The sequence below is a fragment of the Branchiostoma lanceolatum genome, chromosome 11 (assembly GCF_035083965.1).
Source record: "Branchiostoma lanceolatum isolate klBraLanc5 chromosome 11, klBraLanc5.hap2, whole genome shotgun sequence".
In the NCBI taxonomy this organism is placed as follows: Eukaryota; Metazoa; Chordata; class Leptocardii; order Amphioxiformes; family Branchiostomatidae; genus Branchiostoma; species Branchiostoma lanceolatum.
In genome coordinates, this window is record NC_089732.1 from 4,759,931 (window position 1) to 4,781,832 (window position 21,902).

At 44.1% G+C, this 21,902-nt stretch overlaps 3 protein-coding genes across 3 annotated transcripts; 1 reads left to right on the top strand and 2 right to left on the bottom strand.

The window, feature by feature from the left end:
• Positions 1 to 1,577: 1,577 nt before the first annotated feature.
• LOC136445346 (uncharacterized) lies at positions 1,578 to 7,646 on the top strand. Its single transcript, XM_066443307.1, has 7 exons — positions 1,578 to 1,728; positions 2,530 to 2,667; positions 3,223 to 3,413; positions 4,086 to 4,319; positions 5,149 to 5,658; positions 6,633 to 6,830; positions 7,195 to 7,646. Exons 1-7 carry the CDS (start codon positions 1,628 to 1,630, stop codon positions 7,566 to 7,568), a joined length of 1,746 nt encoding a protein of 581 aa, XP_066299404.1. The 5' UTR covers positions 1,578 to 1,627; the 3' UTR covers positions 7,569 to 7,646.
• Positions 7,647 to 8,800: 1,154 nt separating this feature from the next.
• Positions 8,801 to 15,328, bottom strand: LOC136444898 (cholecystokinin receptor-like). Its single transcript, XM_066442656.1, has 5 exons — positions 15,209 to 15,328; positions 11,939 to 12,177; positions 11,158 to 11,371; positions 10,234 to 10,452; positions 8,801 to 9,577 (listed from the first exon to the last, which is right to left on the bottom strand). Exons 1-5 carry the CDS (start codon positions 15,308 to 15,310, stop codon positions 9,164 to 9,166), a joined length of 1,188 nt encoding a protein of 395 aa, XP_066298753.1. The 5' UTR covers positions 15,311 to 15,328; the 3' UTR covers positions 8,801 to 9,163.
• A 51-nt stretch (positions 15,329 to 15,379) lies between these two features.
• Positions 15,380 to 16,532, bottom strand: LOC136445141 (prolactin-releasing peptide receptor-like). The gene is made up of 2 exons (XM_066443002.1): positions 16,117 to 16,532; positions 15,380 to 15,605 (listed from the first exon to the last, which is right to left on the bottom strand). Exons 1-2 carry the CDS (start codon positions 16,530 to 16,532, stop codon positions 15,380 to 15,382), a joined length of 642 nt encoding a protein of 213 aa, XP_066299099.1.
• Between the last annotated feature and the right edge of the window lie 5,370 nt (positions 16,533 to 21,902).

Sequence of the window (21,902 nt, forward strand, 5' to 3'; positions counted from 1 at the left end):
AAGTGTAGTTTTTATTCCTTGCGTAATGTGTTTGCGCAGGTAAGTGTAGTTGTGTATTTTTGGTGTGCTTGTGTAATGTGTGTTTGTGTGTTTGTGCGTTTGTGTGCGTGTGTGTGTGTGTGTGCGCGCGCGTGCGAGCGCGCGCGTGTGTATGTGTGTGTTCGTGCGTGCGTGCGTGCGTGAAATTTTTGATCGAGAATCACTATTCACAGAAACGCTTTGATAGATAATGATCGCTAGTAAGAAAGACAGAAAGAATAGTTATCATTCAAGATCAACTCAGCCATATCTAGACAAAGAAGAATTCCCGACTGGCATCTTTTCTGTCAATTGAGTACGCGGTGCCATTCCGAATTTATTCTGTTGTAGATACATGGTAGATAATCGTAGACTAAACAATACGCTGAATAATTATCAACCTTTTCTTGTCATCATCATAACTGCAATTGCACACGATAAAAACACACTTTTGATGTCGAAGGTCATCTATTGGAAAACAAACAATTGGCTAGACAGCTCATGTCTATTCAAACGATGTCTTACTTGGGGCCACCCAACTACATTACAACTAGACACGTTTTGACAATGTCTTCGGCTCCCAGCCGAAATAACAAATATATGCAACGCCGCCACCACTGCTGAGTCCACAATATCCACATCTATCTCACGTCTCCTCTTCAACTATCAATGGTAAGCTCATCAAGAGGTTGAACAAGCCCTTGAACTTCTTCTAGAAGCTCCTTCAGACAAGCGATGCTGTCAATCATGTTGAACGGAACTGCCAAACGGTTGTGTTTTTTTTACTTCGCTTTTTGACAGGTAGGACGACGTGGCACTGCACTCAAATTTTTCATAACTTATTTTAACAGTGCCACGTACACAGAACGATATACCCAATTTACACCTGGGTGGAGTGAGGAAAGTCGTGTAAAGTGCCTTTCCCAAGGACACAACATCGGTGGCGTCAGGGGAATTCGAACTCAGGACCACTTGGCTCTGGGCCGAACACCCTGCCGTTACGCCACACGACCCCACAAACGGTTGAAGCAGGTGATCACACAAGCCACAGAGTTACAAAAGGACCGCCAAGACAGGACTGCAGTGTGTAGATTTGGCTTCAAGTTCAAGCTTAAGCTCGATCGCATGTGTCATAACAAACTTGGTGTTGGTTTGGGGCGTGACATCCGCCCGCGCGAGGCAGTTGTTCCTTTTCGGCCAATGAACTCTGGTTAGCACTTTGAAACTTGCATCATTGAGTTTTACCAGTGCATACAAATAAGGTCTCATCGCCTGCTTTTTAGACAGCACTGGGCTAAAAACAACAACAGTAACAGCTGAATACACTACCACAACAAGGACAATCATAATTTGTAACAATATTACCAATAGTTGATTGATGAAAAATAGTCACGCACTGTGTAAATATCTTCTCTTATGCAATGGTAGTCTGTTCCACAAACGTATGCAGTAGCACTGTAAACTTCCGTGGCTGATTCAAATCCATGTAAGCATCACACGAGTATGCGTACTTCGTAAACATTTTTCTGATGCAATCCGTTTTTTACAGCAAACTGATCTCCAAATCCGCGGTGCCCACTTCCTGTACAACTGCCAGTTCCACTTCGCGATGACCCAGGCCGCGGTTGTCCAGCGGGGCGAGCTGATTCTGAGGCTCCCCGCAGGAGGCAGAAGCATCCCGCCGTGGCTCTTCCTGGTTCCGATACATGGGTACGATCTAGCTTCCATATTAGGCACTCTGGGCCTTTTTTGGATACAAGACGCTTTTTTTTGCTGATGACTACTTTTTGTACTGGGTCGTTTGTGCAGCCAGCCCGTAACCGGGGCAAATGGTTACGGGCTGGCTGCACAAACGACCCAATACAAAAAGAAGTCATCAGAAAAAAAAAGTGTCTTATACAAATGTATTAGTTATAAGCCAAAAAAGGCCCAGAGATCCTATTATGGAGGCTAGGTACGATCTGAAGAATCATGTATTTCATCGCGCTATCTATTTCTTACAATAACCAAGTGCTCAGCAGTTGAAATCCTTTCATTTCGATTTTGGTTACCCTTACATTTGCCTCCTTGTACAGCGCAGTACTAGTAACAGTGCATCTCCTTGTATCATTGTGTCCAACCTACCGTTAGGCGAGTTGTACAGTATGGCACGTACAGTATTCTGTCTATCAAATGTACCCAACAATCGTAGCTGTTAACGTCTACTAACATAAGTCCAGGGTACATAATTCCGCCATCCCGAAAATATACTTCCAAACAAATCTTCAACCGAACGTCCCCCAGTATAATGTACTCCTGTTTATCTAAACTGTGCATACCTAGGAGGTGCTGCACTAGAGATCTCTGAAACTCACGTTTTTCAAAGTGGCGGATTTATGTAACCTGGTGGGTAAATGTTAATGGAGGTTACATTTTTACCGTACGTTTAGCAAAGGCTCAGCAATCTTGCATCATTTTAGAGATAAGGAAAGATCATCACATTCCTGATCATTCTGCTATCTCCCTCCACAGTCAGATGGTCCATGCTGCGTTTAGGAGAACCATACCAGAGGGCGAGGTCTATGACGCCACGGAGGCCATCCGACAGTGGGCCAAACAACCCTCCACGCCAAGGGCATTTGACATCTGGCAACCTTGCGTCACTGATGGGTTAGTGATTCATTCCATGATTGGTTGTTTGCTTCATTGGTTGATTTGACTTCACTGTGTTTTTTACAACGTCCATAACTGACTGTTACATGTGTATGTGAAAGTGTCATGATCATGGAAAGTTGCCAACGTAAGTCGGCTACAAATTAAGTCGATTGACTTGGGTAAGGCAGGAGGCGCAACTTTCACATTGAAAGCTGCTCAGGGAACTCACAGAAAAAAATGGCAATTGTATCCGTGAATAAGTTCATGTGGTTGGTGAATGACTGAATAACAAATTTCGTTATTCACAACCACATATCTAAGAACTGTCGACGTTACGATGACCGTCTGTCATTACCTTCAGGGTAATTCTGACTGGTTTACTTTGCACTGCAGCTAGGTGTCAGAATGCGGTCCCAAACGTAAAGTAGCACCTACCTGCAGTGAAAAATGAACCAGTCAGAACTGCTCTAAAGAAGATAACAGAAGGTCCTAGAAACGTCGGCTCTTCTTAGATAAGTGGTTGTGAGTAAAGAACTTTGTAATTTATGACAGCGGTATTGTTTTCATTAGAATGACGCGGTGCTCAGACGACCCCTCCGAGCCATGGCAGCTGCCGTTCCTGGCCGTGTACTACAGAACAGGGGTGCAGGAGGACTTCATCACATACGAGGACATCCTGTTCCAGTTCACCAACCACGCAGACGAACGCCAGCCGAGAGAGGGGCTGGTGAAAACACCGAGTCCGATGATAGTTGATCTGGGTTTGTACTAGGCATTTTTCCATCGCATGAGATAATGGTAACGTTACGTATAGAGCTCTTGATATCACTATGTCGTGGCCCTGGAAAGCACTTGTGACTTGTGAGCCTAATCCTAGCATGACAGTCGACATATGATAGACTAGCCATCTTGCTACACACGATAGCCATGTTTTGCACGTACTCACTAATTTCTAACGAAGATACTCACTCATGATCACTTATTTCCTTTTCTTTCCTTTTGTGGTGTCCTGGAAAGTTGACGTGGAATGCTGTTATATTGTGTTCCCGGAGGAGGATAAATATTTTGTGCTGTCTGTCCAACGTCGTCTGGGTATGCCCCTACAGTTTTCTCTTCATCATCATCTTGTGTTATCCCCGTGTTACCCCATTTGGGGGCAAAGTTAGGGGGAAGGGAAACCCCGGGCTAGCTAGGGTATGCAGGCCTCCAGCCGTAACTACCGAGTCAGGCAGGGCTTGGGGGATTGTGTGTGGGGGGGGGGGGGGGGTGGATCTGTAGATCCGTGAATTGATGAGATGGTATTTGAACTGATGGCTTCCCTTGGCTGGATTGAGGAAACTGTTGATTCGTATAGTAATATGGCTGTCTACTAAGTTATGAAAGGTGATGAAACGGACGTTCCTTCTCCTCAACGTTTTCTTTTCTTTTCACAGTAGTAAACGACGACGCCAGCGCTCCACCACGGACCACAGATGGAACAAGCGGCCCGCTGCGTCACGAGGAAGACGACGGGATCCTGTCCAAGCTGTGGAACATGACCCTGTCCAACAGCTCCAGTCCCGTGGGTGCTGAGAACGCCCTGATGGCCACGTACCTGGTGGACAGACTCAACACGACCAGGCAGCTGGAAAACTTCACCTTCCTCGTGATTCCCTGCTTACGTCCAGGTAAGGCTAAGGTCAAGATTCCCAACCCAGGGCCCGGCCGGGCAGTTTGCGGGAACGAAGAGTATGATCAGTAAAAGACAACAAAACTCACAACCATGAGCACCATTTGTGTATATTATTGACACCAATTCTTTAGTTTTCGTTCAGGTAAAAAGTCCTACTGGATCCTGGTTTGGCAATGTGACCTTAGCATGAGAAGCGAGTAGGGCACTGTCTAAGAACCTATTGAATCAACCTCAACCCTCACCTTATCCCATCCTCATCATGAGAACGGGGGGCTATGGTCGCCCTCAGCAACAGCTTCTTCCATCCTCCCCTGTGCTTCGCACTCTGTGTGCAGTCTGCCACTGACCTGCCTGTCCAGTCCCTGATGCCGTCTCCCCATTTCCTGCGCGGCCTCCATCTGCTTCTGGTGCTCAGTTACAGACAAACTTACGTCCCTGTCATGGTTCAGGTGTTCTCTGCCTCCCGCGAGAAAATGTGACAGTCAGAGACAGTCAGAGACAGACAGCACCAGTGCTCACCTCAGCCCTGTACGACAGCGTCCTGCCAAGCAATTCCAACAGCCCGGCTGGTGTCTTTAAAACATAGAAGGAGAAAGCATCACTCTTGCACATGCCGTATTAGAGTCATGATATGGGGGAAACAGCTTTGCTCGTGATTTTGTTTGCTCGTGATTCATGTAGATGGGTTCTGGGTTCGTGGAGAGCAATCGTCACAATGAATGTCAGGAACAAGCCCTTGCACACACAATAGATAGCAAGTGTGCATGTTTTATACGGTGAGTAGTATGAGTTCATTGATGATGATGACTGGTGCTCGTTTTCAGTGGTAATTTCTGACGCCGTGAACACTCTACTGGCAGTGCGATGCAAGCTCAAGTTGCTAGACTGGGGCCGGGCCTCAGAAGCTGTTCTCGTCGTCGGAGACGGGCCGATGCCAAACATCACCATCTTAGAGAAGTCCGGGCAAGTCAGCGCCGTCTTGGGAGCGAACTACACGGTGTTACTGAAGTACGCCACGGTCAACGGTACTTCTGTGTTCGAGGGAAACGTGCTGAGAATCATCAGACGTTGGGCGCGAAGTGGTCGCAAGGTGGGTAAGGTCGTCATCGAGTACTCATCGACATCAGGTTGGGAAGAGAGCAAGGGCAGGACTGGCCAGGCCGTCCCGTTCGGCAGTGTCTTCCTCTTCTTAAAGATCAGCAAGAGGACGCAGGGCGCACCGTTCCGGTGGAGGATGGACGCGCTATCGCGAGAGGCAAGCAAGAGGAAGCGGATGAGGTCAGGCATCGACACGGAGACAACGGAGTGGAAGAACACTAGTGACGTCATAACCGGTGAGCTGTCGCAATGTTTCTCACACATTGTCATGTACTTACTGTAGGAGACATTTGATGTGAGTGTCGTCCAAATAAGAATGGCCGAGTTGCTAGGCTGCAGATAGCGGACACGAGATCTAAAGGTCAAGGGTTCGATTCCTGGCATTATAGATGTTTTGTCCTTATCAAAGGCACTTTACAAAACTTTCCTCACTTTATCAAGGTGTAAAAACGGGTCTCTGACTTCGGCTGGGGAGGTAAAAGGCAGTGGAAGGAGAGGGATGGGCTCCTTCCAATTCCATACCCTAGACACAGTGGATAACAACCCACTTCCCCTACAGCCTCAAAAAGGCTATGAAACTACCTTTACCTACTCTTTACTGTAGGAGACTTCGTTGAATGCAGTGTGCTTTATTAGTAGTCAAGCTTCCGTACGTTAGCAACACTTCTTTGTTTTTGATACCGCACCTTTGTCTCAGTTGAGCTTTTCGTTGTTTTAACAGGATGGCGGAAGAGTCACAGTGTATGTCTAACCATTGTTGCGGAAGATTTCAACAGATTCTGGTGTATTTCAGAAGGTAAAAGGATATGCGTGTACAGCGATGCTGTGGCTATGACATTTACCACTAGACCATTTACCACTAGACAACGCTCAGCCATGACACGTAACGGTGATATGCTAATTTTTTCCAACATTCGATGTTAAACAACTTGACTGAGCGAAAATTGGCAACTGATTTAAATATAAATCATTGCTCCTCCTCATCATGAGCCAGTTAGTTGAGCTTGTCTAAATCTTGATGTTTCTGACTTAGAGAGAAGAGATGCTGTTCCAGTGAGCGTTAGTTCAGTACACAGCTACAGAAATGGTCCCTTGTGCCCTTGCACTGAGCCATCTCGTTAAAATAATGTTACTAATTCTAACTGTCTATCTAGTTCTGTCCTGCTGCAAATTCGCACAAAGTAACACAACTCAACTATCTTGTCCCTAGATGTGCCGGTGGGTTCTGAGGAGAGCAGCTCCGTGGCCCCGGAAGACGCTTGCCGGGTGTCAGACTTCCCCTGCCCGGCCCCAACTCCGGCAAACAGCCGCAGGACGGACCACGTCAAGGAGTACCTGATCGAGCTGATGAAGAGGGGAGGAAACAAAACTCCACAGATGTGGGTCATCGCCTGCAGCTTCATGACAGGTTGGGAGATCTACATACATTAAAAGTCTTTAAAAAAGTTTAAGTCCTTCCCGCAACAGATGGTGCATAGAGTGGCGTCAGTCTCCGTTTCAATAGCCCTTGGTCCACACAACCTTGTGCAATCACTACAGCGGGGGGTTAGTCCGAAGAGTGCTAAGCAAAGAAACCGGTATGTATCTTTGGTATGACTCGGCCGGGGATCGAAATCTCTACCTACCGCATGTTGTGTGAGAATCTTAAAGATATTTGGTATGTGTGTAGATGTCAGCAAAATAAATTTCTGCTATGGACCCCCTAGTGGCTGTATATGGCACTGCAATAAAGACTCTGGTTTTTATATATGTCATCATCGTATTCCTTTCAGTTCACCTTGATGGCAAAGCATGCAACATCAGCATGGAAGGATCGCCCGGGCGCCCCAAAAGGGTCGACCTGCACCTCAACTTCACGCTGCCTCCACCGAACAACAACTCGTCTTCCACGATGTCGCTGGAGGTGACCGCCTTTCGCTGCGACGGCGTCGCCGTGACGAAGGTAGCCTTTCTGGGAGAACCGGGCCCGCACGTTCTGGACGTCACCACGGTCACCGCCAACTGGATAAGTCACGCGGAGTGTGCAAAGGGCTTCTTCTTCCGTCCTATCTGTTTTGATCGAGCCACTATGGTCGCATGTGAGGATACGGTCCATTTCGATAAAGTCCCGTTTGTTGTAGTCTTCCCCAGTGATACTTCTGACTGAATCTGTATGGACTCGCCACTCTAGTTGTGGAAAATGATTGATATCCTACAGAAGAAGAAAATGCAACGTACTTTGGCATCAGGCGTTAAACATGCAGTGTTTCATGTGTTTTCTGTAGCTTCAGCAACGATGAAAGGTCCACCATTCGAGAGACGTAGCGTTCACTAAAGTTGTTGTTGTTAGTAGCACTCGGTAGAGGACGCTCTAGACAGTCCCCAAGGAACACTTACTAGTAACATCGGGGAACAGCACATTTTGACGCTTGATGTGTACACCTTTTGTAAGGGCATGTTTGATCATTCCGACAGAGTTCAGTTACTAATTTATTCACGATTTCGACACAGACTTTCAACGCAACTGTGCTTGAAAGTCTACGAGTAGAGATTTTGTCTAGTGTGATATAAATGTTACAAAAGCAGAAAAAAATGTACATATGAATTACTAACTATCAACCTGACTACCAAGTCCTTTATAGACTCGACTAACAAGTCACTTATATAAACTCGTTCTTCAGCTTTACTTGTGTAGAATACGTGTATCTAGACAAATCCAAATCAGCGTAAACACATGTTTTAATCACTTCGCTTAATCTCGGTGTGACGTACACATATCTACTGTTACTTTTATTTACAAATCAGATATTCAGTATTAAGAGTCCTGTGTGTAACTGGATACTGCGGAATAGCTTATAACGAGTTACCCTGTACATATGTGCACCAAAAACTTTTACATCCTATAACATTACTAAAATATACGTAAGTAGAACTTCGAAGATATCGAATGTCATATTAAACATTTAAGACAAGTATTCTACTGCATCTAAGTACAATGACTACTATACCGATATAACAGACATATTGTTATATAATGCCACTGTGTCTGTTTTATGCTGTTTTTAATAAAAGATATTTGATTTGCCAACATGGTGTGATTTTCTGTCATTTTCGATGAGAATAGACCAGACTTAACACTTAATTTGCACACCTATAGTATCATTGTGAACTCGTAATGGAAAAATTAAGATAGTTATGATGAGATGATAGGTGCTTCAGAGAGGTAGCTGCCTAAGATAGTGTGCTCCTCGTATGAAGAGAGGTGGCCTTTCGGCTTTTAAAAGATAATGTACAGATTCTACTCTCCAAGCAGAGGTTCGGCTCCGAATAGTTTGACGTCTTTTGATGCGTTTTTGTCGGGCTTTTTATTTTGTCCCGTTTTCGTTATGTCACTAAGCGAAAAATTTTGACTTGGCCACATGAAAAAAACGGGACAAAATAAAAAGTCCGACAAAAACGCATCATATCAAAAGCCGTCAAAAACAAGCCGGAGCCGAACCTCTGCTCGGAGAGCGTACAGATTCATCCCCGGGCACCATATCTAGTACTGCAACACGCAAGACGTGAAGATGACGTATTTGGTGATAGCAGCCCACTCCTTTTTATACACATAGCACAATATCTCTTATCAGGAATGATATACGAATCCCCTCTCAGGTAGCAAGAACAGCATAAAGGGGTAAAAGTATTATATGGCGGTAGAGAACACTTTTGCAGGGAAATACGAATTTCCGCTATTTAGTTCACGCAAAACAAATGAATTTAAACAGATGTCACGAAGGACAAAGCATTCTGAGTTACACAGAAGACAGACCCCTCTAAATGAACTTGACCATTGACCTTTTCATAGTTAAGTCCCAACGCACCCATACCCTCCTCATGGTCTAAAGCGCCCTCTGCCGACTTCAGTTGGTGGTGCAGCTCTCCATCAGAACTTTCTCCCCTGAGTGACTGTCTATCGGGGGTGCCAAGTGGGGTCCCAATAGGGGTGCCGAAAGGGGTGCCAAGAGGGGTGCCCTGTGTTCTCTGCACGGAGTAGCCCTCTGCCAATGACGGTTCGTCCAGTTCCTCCACGAAGACCTCCGGGATCGGAAGTTTTGCCGCCAGGAACCGTCTGGGAGAAGCTCGGTTTCCACCTCTGTTCGAAGAGCGGCCTGTACCGCAGGGAGACATCGCCTGTAACATACTTGGACTTGTTAATGAAGTTATGATTATAACAAAAAATTAAGGTGTACTATTTACAAGGATACGAAAAAGAATTATTGTTCTCATCATATCGGCGAATAATAGTTACTTGATCACGAACATATTACTCTACACATTAACAGACAAAAACGTATATTTTTTAATCAAAGTGCCAAACACGATAGAATCCTTCTGACTAAATCTAAGAAAACATAAAAATTATCTAACAAAAACTGGCGGTATGACACTGAATTACACTGCAGTGTGCAATGCGCTGATATACACATGCACACACACACATACATATACTTGCCGAAAATTATGCAATGCAGTCAATCCTGTACAAGTTCCCACCTCTACATAAGGACCACAAGGCTAATTTACCACTTTTCTGGGTCCCTTAGATTATTTTTTCCCATTGACACAATCAATCATTAAGAATCTTGTCAATAGTGACCACCTGTCGACATAGACCAGATTGTATCGCTCCCCTGGGTGTCTTCTTGGGTATTTCGAGTGTCTCTTAACTGTATTCTTGCTGTATTTTGACTGTATTTTGACTGTATCTTAACTGTATGTTGACTGTATTTTGACTGTATTTTGACTGTATTTTGACTGTACCGTGACGTCACGTGGAAACGGCCCACCTGTCTGAAGCTGATCCGGAAGCTGCGCGACATGAAGGCGTAACAGACGGGGTTCGCGCAGCTGTTGAGGTAGGACAGCAGGCGGAAGGCGATGCGCATAGCGTACACCTGCTGCGGGTGCTCATCCAGGAAGTTAAAGGTCACCAGCGTGTGGAGGATCAGCAGCGGTCCCCAGCAGGAGACGAACACCGCCATCACTACCAGCAGCATCTTCATAATCTGAATGTAAGAAGTTGCAATAAGACACATTAAGTTGAAGTTAAAGTCCTCCCCGCACCGAAGGCGGCGCCCATCTCCGTTTCGGCAGCCCTTGGGCCACACAACTTTGTGCAAGTCACTACAGCAGGGGGCTAGTCCATTGGCAGTGGTGTGTGTTTAACTACCATACTCTGTGCTAAGCAGAGAAATACATGATTCACAGAAATTGGTGCCTTTCATGTATCAAAGGCCTTCTTCTTTTGTCCAAAGACCCCACTCCCGAAGGCTACTTCAAAGCAAATTCCCTTGTGAATATTTTGATGCGATCGTAATACTATAAAAGATGCCTTGCCCCTGAGGCGTCTTCAAAAAAAGAAGCTGATGACGACCATTTCTTTGACTAATTTCAGAGTTAGTCAGGTGAATTTTGAATGTCTATGGTATACAGTACCGTTGCAATGACTTTCCTAAGACCTCTTCATCAAATATAGAGCAAAGACGTCGACATTCAATACTAGACAAAATATAATGGAATCTTTATACAGTATCAACCATTTGTGGAAAATTCTTAGGATTTGTCATACTTCAGTTTTAAGCATAGACTGTGTCAACCATGCATGGCCAAAGATTTCACAAACAAAGTCTTATTTCCTGTCCATAATGGAACAGTAGGAGAGAGACGTCATAGCATTAGCTCGAGGCATATCGTTTAAGTGCACCCTATACCTGCAGGCCGTTTTCATCCCCCAGGACTTGGCACGGTGATTTCCGACAAGCTGAACTAGTCTTGTCTACGTTGCCACGGGTGATGGTTTCCAGTAGCAACGCCTCTGACGTCATCGCGGAGCCACGTGGCGTGTTGTCGGTGGCGCCGACTCCCTCAGGATGGTGAAAAGTTCTCCGGAGATGTTCCGAGAACCGACGAAGGGACGTCCTCTTTCTGCAAGTAGAAACTATCATAGCTCCGTGGAATACTTTTGTGTTTGCGTGAATTTGTTGTTTTATTCATCATTGTGAATTTCTGGCTAATTCTGTCTACTGACGCATTTTCCTGCCATTTTCCTGTGGGACGTTGGACCCGGACCAAAGCAGCCTGCCAACTCTGCAAGTCTCCAGCCACAATTTTCAGCGGGAACAAAGTTGCACACACACACACACACACACACACACACACACACACACACACACACACACACACACACACACACACACACACACACACACACACACAGTAACACACAGTAACACACGGTAACACACAGTAACACACAGTAACACACGCGCGCGCGCACACACACAAACACACACACACAAGGCAAAAAAACAAACTAGCAAACCGAATACAATACCTCCGTTTTCGCGGAGTCAAAAAAATGTATTGACCGAGTGATCCTGTCGAAAATTCTTTGAGCCAATTCTTTGAGTTGGATAACAGTTTACTCCTCATGATGTAATAAAAAAATAAAAATCTTCCACCCCCAACATCTGCTTGGAGAAGTACACCCACCCTTTGCTGTCCCCGGGGACGGCGTTTTCTTCATGTTCACTCTCTGAACTTTGACCCCTCCGTCGGTGCACGATCTCCCGGATGACGCAGCCGTAGGAGAAGACCATTATGAGGAGGGGGAGGACGAAGAGAACCAGTAGACCGTACAGCACGTACAGACGCTGGTACACCACCGACGACCACACCTGCTGACAGTGGTAGATGGCATCGCCCGTCCCCCAGTCATACTCCACGAGACCCTGCATGATAGAAAGTTAAAACTAAGGCCTGGGAAAAAATATTGTTTTCGGTTATCGGACCCTAGCAAAGACCTGCCAACCTTAGCCTTTCTTTGGGGGTCGATCGCTGGCAAGGGAGATAAAATTTTCGATCTGACACTTGAGAGATGGAATTCAAACTAGAGTTCCTATATTTCGCACTCTGTTAACAGATGAAGGCATTAAACAGTGAATGGAAGAATGTGTTGTTAACATTGTACATCTTTGTTCAGTTTAACGATATACTTGTTCTTGTGCAATATATAACGTTATATACATATAAATATGTATGATTACAATATATTGTTGGAAATACCAGTGCCTGATACATTTAATTTTTACATTGTTAAAATCTATTTGTTTGAACATTTCGGCCGGAACTGAATGAAATAAAAACGATCTATTTCTGTCTAATCTTAGAAATGGCAGAGTGCTCATTCATTAAAGATGGTAGAGACTGAAGATGGTAGCCAGGTAGCCTGTGTTTACACAAGCTCTCGGCCGGAGGTTACTGACCGGTTACAGGACCGGCCGGCCGCTAGGAGCGCGATTTGTCAGGCTAGTAGCCAGGTATTAAAGAAATGCATCATTCTGTCAAATGTTGTATGCAAAATTTGACATTTCCAGGCGGGACAAGAACTTCGACATCACAGACACAAAAGTAAGTAATAAAGTCAGAAAGCTGTTGGTCTTTCCTATAATTGAGCCGATTATAAAAGAAATCTATAACCTCCAATCCCCCCACTAATCCACTGCTCGTGGCATTGCAATCTTACTCACAAATTTGCTCAAAGAGATGCATCGATTTTAGCCACAAGGATGTCTAAAAGCATGCGTCCAGTCCAAAATCAATCTATACCCAACCAAAACACAGCATTTCTTACGGCATGTCACTTTGCAGTAGATTACGAGCGAAGGGAACTCTGCCCCTACTCCCTAACCTTTCTTTACCTACTTTCCATGCATTTCATTCCCCTGTCACGAGAGAATTGGGAGCGTGCGCCCCTAAAAGCAATAGACGAGCTTCCTATTAGATGACGGCTAAGTGCTGTGTTTTTCTTATCGCCTTCACCAGTCTGTCAACTTTGCCATCCCAGTATTCATGACTGTTTCTTCAGCCCAGCTCATTTTGATAAGATTTGACCTCGTGGCTTTACCGTGACCCTGTAATGTCAGAGTCAGGCTTTGGCACGAAAATGGATATGAATAAAAACTTAGATTTTCTTCCGGCTTCGGAAAATTGACTTCCTAACACCAAACGCAAACGCTAATGTAGAATCGCCTACGTCAAGATGCGGAGTTTCTTTGATCATTCAATATTCATTCTTAGGTTAATTGTATCGACTACCGTATCTATTCAGCACGGGTCATTTTGATAAGGTTTGACATATTTGCTTCGCGTCGACGCTGTAATTTTGAAGGCAGGCCTATCCGTGGTCACGAAAATGGAATACAAGCTTTAAATCTTTTAAGGCTTCGGGATAAAAGTAATTGCCTTCCAAACACTAACCGCCCACGTCAGCGTAAAACCATACACGTCAAGAAGTAGACCTTCCTAGATCATTCAATCACTATGGTTCTATCTGTAATGAGGTTGACTTTCAAAAACATGTATCACAAAAAAATGACCCATTTGTTAAAGCATACAAATATCATTTTAGTAGTTGTCTTATATGATAGTGTAAAAGGGCATGGTTTCTTAGGCAGAATGACGTCAATGAGTAAAATTTCGGCACCTAAAGAACATAGTTTTTCGCACGCAAAAGTTAGTAAATCCGTTTTCAACGTCTAACAACGTTATATTAGGAGTTTACGATACCATAAAGGCTAGAGGATAAAAGCAGTGCGCGACCTGTGTATGGCAATGGCAAAGAAAATGTCATTAATATTACAGCTCAAAATAGCTTCATCCGCGTTCTGCAACTCCAATAGCTCGCTTTTAGTGTTCACTCTATGCCCTTTAAAGCAACCACGTACAGCGTTGTCATCCTGTGTGAGTTCAGAAATGTGATGACATTGTCATCCAGACACTCATTTGAAATATCTCACGGCTTAGGGCACGTGGTCAAAAATAAGTGTTCATTTGAACATCATTCAGCACCAAGGGCAAAGCTGAATGTGAGCGTTTCTGACAGAAAATGTAGGACTAACCTAGATCGGGGGTAGACTTTTTCGGGCACTTCCTTTGTGGACCGATCTTTCGGTCAACTTAAGGGATCTCCCTACTCTGCTTAATGCCGAGGTCCCAATTGAGAAAGGGGCCCTGCTGGGTAGTTTATGGCTTATTTTTTTTAGCTTTCGGGCGTGACCCCTACGTGGCCCTGTGGGACACCCTGCGGCTGCCGGGCACTTTTAGGCCCGGCTTGGACCCTGAATCATTTTACCCGGCCTTAAAATCAACGCGGGACCCGATAAGAAAAAGACACCGTGGGGTTATCCTGCGAGCACCGGGAGGTACACCCCCCCGATATACATGTACAAATACGGATACTGATGCAGAAACACGAAGGGCGGTTATACCAGTTGAACAATATAAAGTTACATGTGTGGATACTGATACAGAAACACGAAGGGTGGTTATACTGTTTGAACAGAATGCATGTACATGTACATATACTTATACTGATACAGAAAAACGAAGGGAGGTTATACCAATTGAACAATATAAAGTTACATATGTGGATACTGATAAAGAAACACAAAGGGTGGTTATACTGGAACAGTATACATGTATAGATACGGATACTAATACAGAAACACGGCGGGCGGTTATACCAGTTAATCAATATAAAGTTACATATATGGATACTGATGCAGAAACAAAGGGTGGTTATACTGGTTGAACAATATAAAGTTACATTTACATGTATGGATACTGATTCAGAAACACGAAGGGTGGTTATACTGGTTGAACAATATACATGTATAGATACAGATACTGATACAGAAACACGATGGGTCGTTATACTGGTTGAACAACACAGAAACAGATGTGTAGATAACAAACACACACCTGCACAGCGAGACTTGGTGAGGCTAGGAGGAGAGACAGCACCCAGATGACCGCCACGGCGCGGCGGGCCTTCCCGTACATGAACATGGCCCGGGCCTTCATCGGGTGGAGGATCCCGTAGTACCTGTACAGCACAGTTTCACATTATCATCAGTACAGCTGACTGTGTGATTATAAAGCATTAGGTTCATTGTCAAAGTTTGTTGTTGTTGTTGTTTGTTCGTCGTTCTCGACAATGACCAGGGACATCATGGTGATGATGATGATGATGATGATGATGATGATGATGATGATGATGATGATGATGATGATGATGATGATGATGATGATGATGATGACGACGATGATGATGATGACGATGATGACGATGATGGCGATGATGATGATCACGTGAGGTCTAGTGTGCCCAGCTGTGGCTTATCAGTGCGATGTGGGTCAAAGACAAAGTTTGTACAAAAGCGTCTACTGGAAACTGTCATTTACCTTGATATGGAATGTTTTTAAAAGCGTCTGGGAATTAACAGCTCATTCTATGTTTATAGATCATCAGGTTCAGCGTTTTGATTCAAAACTTTGTACAAAAGCATCTACTGGAGGCCACAAATATAATGAACATTGATATAGTACAGAGTGTTTTTTCAAGAGCATCTAAAACTAATAAGATTGTTGTATCTTTTTATTTATTTCTTAAGAATTCATTTCTTTCTCTATAACTATTCAATCATGTGCCGGTGTGAGCGTGCTTCTATTTTCTTTTCCTTAATGGCAGCCTTTGTAAAAGTTTTTAAAGTTGATAGCGTCGCCATCTTGTCCATTTTTTTTTTTAAATTGTCTTTGTTTGCATGTGTTTGATAAATTAGAGATAACAATCTTACTTTGCAGATATTTTTTTATTTCATATTTCTCACCTTTCTATGGAGATGCAGGTGAGCGTGAGGACGGAACAGATGACGGACAGAAACTGCAGGAGCGCCGTGGCCTTACACAGGAAGCCGCCCAGCTCCCAGGACGGCAGGAAGAACTCCGCCGCCTTGACGGGCACGCACAGCGCCACGATCAGCAGGTCCGCCGTGGCCAGGTTCCCCAGGAGGTAGTTGGTGGTGGAGCGGAGCCGCCGGAAACGCGCCACGGAGAAGACCACCAGCACGTTCCCGACGGTGCCGAGCAGGAAGCAGACGGCGTAGGTCAGGATGGTGGGGACGGAGACGGGCAGGTTCCCCAAGATGGCGGCTGCGCCCACGTACGGCTCGGGAACGGTCCCGTTAGACTCCGTCGAGTTACTCACGTTGGTCTCGGCGCTTTCGAAATCGCCTGGAGCCGCCATTTCGTCTGTGGCAGAAAAAATCGGAAGATAGCTTTTCAGTGGCTTCAATTTCTTTACGTACGTTTGTTTGCATTAATCAAAAAAGCAGGCTGTTGCAGACAATCATCCTTCATAACACCACACCAGACTCTCTCAATACGTCTCTCTTCCAAACCAACATCACAGTAGGTCTTGACAAAAACAACATGGTGGTAAATTAATGTAATACAGACTCGTATGTGCAAAATCTAATCGGGGACGTAATTGTATATGTAAAGGAAATCGAGTCATGCATCGGACGGATCATTAGTCATCAGTCATTAAAACAGCTTGCTTACACCCGACTCTTATATGATCTTATAGAATCATATACCACTTAACAGCGTCTACGGGACGCGTTAAATTGCAGAGCGCATCCTAAACCCAACTGTCAGGCCTGATCTAATTGCTATTTAAGCTTTCTACACAAATCACATCCTCCTTCTTATGCTGTTATCCTCGCGAAACACACAATGCCTGAGGCACTCCCGTTCACAAGCTTCCGTGCTTGTGTAAGAAGATGAGATTGAGTTACTAGTTAATATTCCGCTACCGTGTGTTATTCGTGGTCGGACGTCACGCCGCTGCAAAGACACACAAATCGATTGATCTCTACTGGAGCATTATTATCTCCTTCATTTCCATCTAAAATTACACAAACACGACGCTACAAAAACATTTATTGATAGATTCACTGCGGCATGGTCATTTTCTTCACTTTCTCCCTATCAACTAAGAAACAAGCTACAAAGTAACTACCTATTAGTAAGTAGCGAATTTTTTAAGTGAAGCTTTTGAAACGGTACGAGACCAACCATTGATAATTGACTAGACTTAAGACTATACCGACAAAGTACTGTATTAGTACTCGTGCTGTACAAGTGACCACCTCTACGTGAGGACCACCTGGCCACTTTGGTCTCTCTTTGGTGGTCCCTCAGATGACCAGGCACAAATATTCCTGACTTAAGTGATCACCTTTCTACATTTACCTTTTTCCTTGAGTATTACTACAGAAAGGATCGGTATATTCCATTGCCTAAAGCCATCTTTGAGCAAGAATTTTGCTAGGAGTATCTCCATGGAGGTCCAGTAAACAACATTAGTTGCTAACGATTTAATCACTTCCCCGAAGACGCAAGATCCCATTCCAAGACATCAAAAAGGTTATTAGTCCATTTCACTAAGGAGACCGTTTGTCAACTTAATGTTGGATTAAACCCCAGAGGCGAGTGTTATTCTCTAAAAGACGATATTCATCAATAGTTTCTGTAGTAAAATGTATTTTTCAAAATCAACAAAATTTGTACAATTTCATAACAGATCAACAAGCTCAATGTCAAGTTGCCAATGCAGTTATTTTTTTGGATTCAAAGTTTGAGTCCCCCTTTAAGGTTTACTCAGGAAAATACAAATGTTTGTGTTGCTTCCCTGAGCAGTTTATTAAGGATTCACAGTTCACTGCATTATGTATTTTGTAGTCCGCCTCCTAAAAATGATAACTCTTCCGATAAGTTTTATCCTCCGTTCACGTAGGTTGAAAACGTGAGACATACATATTGCATAGCTCTCCTCCACTTCCGCCCAGGCGTCTTGCCTTTGGGCTATCTTACAAGATACACGCATCAACGGATTGAAGGGACATACTGCACAGGCTTGTTTTGTTGATACAGTCTTCACGATTATGCATTGGCTGTTTTCATGTCCCAAACAATACAGCTGGTAAAAGGTGTGATTTACAGAAATGTTTTATTTTTTCTCACCAACTTAAGTAAAAGAATGCCTAAAGTGACCACTCAAGAAAATATACTAACTATTAAACAATAGTCACTGTAGACATACGGCAACTGTAGACAGGGTTTATGATGCTTTTGTCAATGGGAAACTAAAAATGAAGAAGCACCGTGTATGTCCGCGTGACTGTACCGACCTTATCTAACTGCTTATGACGAACGTTGATGTTAACTTCATCAACTTCACCTCAATAACATAGCATTCAATAACACGGGTATGTCAGAATATGACGCAGCAGCAGTAGCAATTTATCTGACTCAATTATTCTTGTAAAATCACATTTGATTCGCTGTTTGTTTGGCTAGTCTAACTTTTCAACCGTTGGTAGACCCACGGCCACGTGTACATACAAAACAAATTAGAACGAGCAAATGTGCATATCTTGGCACATTGGTGCACCAAATCCGTGTGTGTTGTTTGAAACACATTTTGACAGATCAGCCGAAGAGGCTCGGTGGGCGTCACTCCACCGGCAATGAAGGTCTTGTAAAGTGCAATGGTACAACGTCGGGGCATGGTGAGTATCGGGACCTATCCGTTCTAACCGTTGCACCACATACGTACACCGACGGCACTGTACAAAAAGATTAAAGACTAAAGAAGAATATCGCCGGTTCTCTCAAAGACAAAATCGTACGGTTAAGTGCTGACAAGGATGTCCAACTGATAGCAGCCTCGTGGTTTATCTCCTGGTCCAAGTCAGTTGGTAAGTGGAAGACCACGGTTCAATCATCTCGGTTGGGGCTGCACCCGTCTTTCGGCAGGGACGTTACATGGGGTGTGTGTGCCTCGAGCACATTAAGGGGACTGGCTAGCGACCCTTCCCTTTAAAGATATACCCTGCTACTGAAACAGCAAGGAAACTTGCTGCTGCCCTATTTGCCAGTGGGCACTACGAGGGTCTGAACGAACGGACGGACGAAGTACTTACACGGCGCAAAGACATCTGTTTTGTTAAATGTACTTCAGAATCTGTACCATCACATGAAGGGAGATGGAGAGAAGCAAATCAACAAGTTCTAATCCCACTCTGTCTACATCTATCATGTATTTGCCACACCACATGGTATCGTAATGGGTTAACATCTAGATCTCCAAGCAGATTCCCGTTACTCAAACACTCACCTTGGGTTGGACCCTCTTACTCCAGCCTTCCGATAGTCAGAGTTTCCATTAGTGGCACAAGCAGAGACTGGGTTTCCTTTCTGTGTGCTTCTGGCAGACGGAGCTCGCGGAGGTGGGAAATATATACTCCTCTTCTAACTCAAGAGGGACCAGCTACTTTAGTTGTTCGCCAAATGCTGCAGGCATAGCCTGTAGAGGTACTCAGCTGCGGTTTTCCTTTATGACTCGTTTATAAACTACTCGGCTGGTTTGTGGTTTGACGCAGGTGCAGACATCAACTACAGGAACTGGCCTTGATCCAACCAATTAGTCAAATCAGGGTTCCGACCCCGGATATCTCTTTTCTGCCTTCTTCGATTTTTCTGCTTCGTTTCTTATCGTCTTCAGTAAACATGAAATGAATAAACTTGTTGGAACAGTCCCCACAAGGTTGTATAACCAAAGAAAGTTCAGAGCCATCATCGCAAAGTAACGTTCCCAATAAGAATACCCCATTCTAATTCTCTTTGCCAGGATGCTATCTTCTGCGTGTAGCAACGGAACTATGTTTTTTTTCCCACGGCTTTCGTTACAAATGTTTTGTCTAATTCTGTTCTTCCGCCAGTTCTGATTCTACTCGGATCTTCTAGTGCAAATTAACACAACTTCAAGTATATTTTCACATGTTTTCGAGGTCTTTTCAATCACGGTCGCATGCAAATAACCGTAATCCTGGAAGGAAAGTAGATACAAGTGCGGTTTGCCCGCAGAGTGCATATTCGTGTACGCCAAGTCTTCCTAATCAACCACCATTGCCAGTCAGGGGGCGTACATGTACACTGGAAATGGGTTACTTGAAGCGAAACGGATGTCTAAAAATTGCCATGTAGGGGAAATCAACATTTTCTTCACACGCTAATAGGGAATGACTAAAACGCAGAAGGAATCATTCCTGTGAGCACAAGGGTCACAACTTTTGATTACAGGACTTAATAGATCTCGTGCCTCTTCGTTACATACAGACAGTATCGGAAAATCCAGCAAGTTTGTTTTTTGCGTCATCCGCCTTGCTCTCTGCGTTAGCGGCGATACGAAAATAAGCGAATGACTTCAGCTTGGTGCCACTATTTGCTGCAGATAAATGTTGACCTAATAAGAGAGCCCGAGGATTTAACCTAAAGCTACGATTCGCGAGGAGAAGACCTGAAAGTTCCTACCCGATGTTACGCATCGAATTCGTGTTGACAACGTGTTGGTTCTACACGTGCGTTTGCTCAAATATCAGGGTCATCTTTTTAATATGTTTGTTTGAAGTCATTCTCGACTGACGTCAAGCATGAAGATTTCCAAGAAGCCATTAGTAGTTCAATGAGGCTTCTCTATGGCATATCAAGCCATCTCATTAATGTGGTTTTTCACGCAACGCATTTTGCTCATAAATTGGTAGCGTTATCACCAACTGAGATCTTCAAAGAGAAACCCCTGATGATTATTTCTCTTCTACTTCTATTAAAATGACCAATATCTAGAAGGTGGGCTGGTCAAAAGCACCGCCAATGAATGAACCTCATGCGTATTTGTTGCACTCCGATGGTCTCTATTTGATGATTTCAAAGGAGGACCTTTGATAAAGGCTGGTGAACTGGATAGCCTCTAACGCGAGGAGGCTAAATTGGCCCGTGGAAAGAAATTGCATGTTTCTGTATGGCCTCCTTTTCCAGGGTGGTTACACTAATGACTACTTTGTAAAAACGCACGCAAAGTACAAGGTAGGAGAACTTTTGACTTGCCGTTCGATCTAACTTTGAACTACTTTCCGGGACAAACAGAGTTCGATCGTGGTAATACTTTAATAACTCTAGTGGATGCCGTTATGAAATTATATACATTTGACATTTTGTTGATTGAAATATCACAGTATGATTATCGCCATGTATCTTGTGCTGTAAATCGTCGCTTTCCTTTTTTCATAACTGAACTACAAGTAACAAACGGCATAGAAACGAACTTATTACTAGCTACAACCCTTAGTGTGACCCAATCTCACTTCAATCTCAGAATTCAACTTCTAATTCCAAACGTAGAAGTCGTTTGACCTGCAAATAGTGTGGAGTTACAGTTATGTCTGTGAGAATATCAGGTCAAACTACTACTACGTTTGGAATTAGAAGTTGAATTCTGAGATTGAAGTGAGATTGGGTCACATTTATTCATCTATTTATTAAACTTCACAGAATGAAATCTGAGAGGTGTTGTAGCTAGTAATAAATTCGTTTCCAAGCCGTTTGTCACTCGTAGTTCGGTCAGATCGACGTCTCGTTTTCTAAATAAATGTCAGAACGTTTTTCAATCTAGCATTCAGGAACACTGGGGATGTCCCTGTAGCTCACCTAGCAGCATCCTCACAGTATAGTTAGTTGCTAACTAGAAGATCCTGGTTCAATCCTTGGTAGG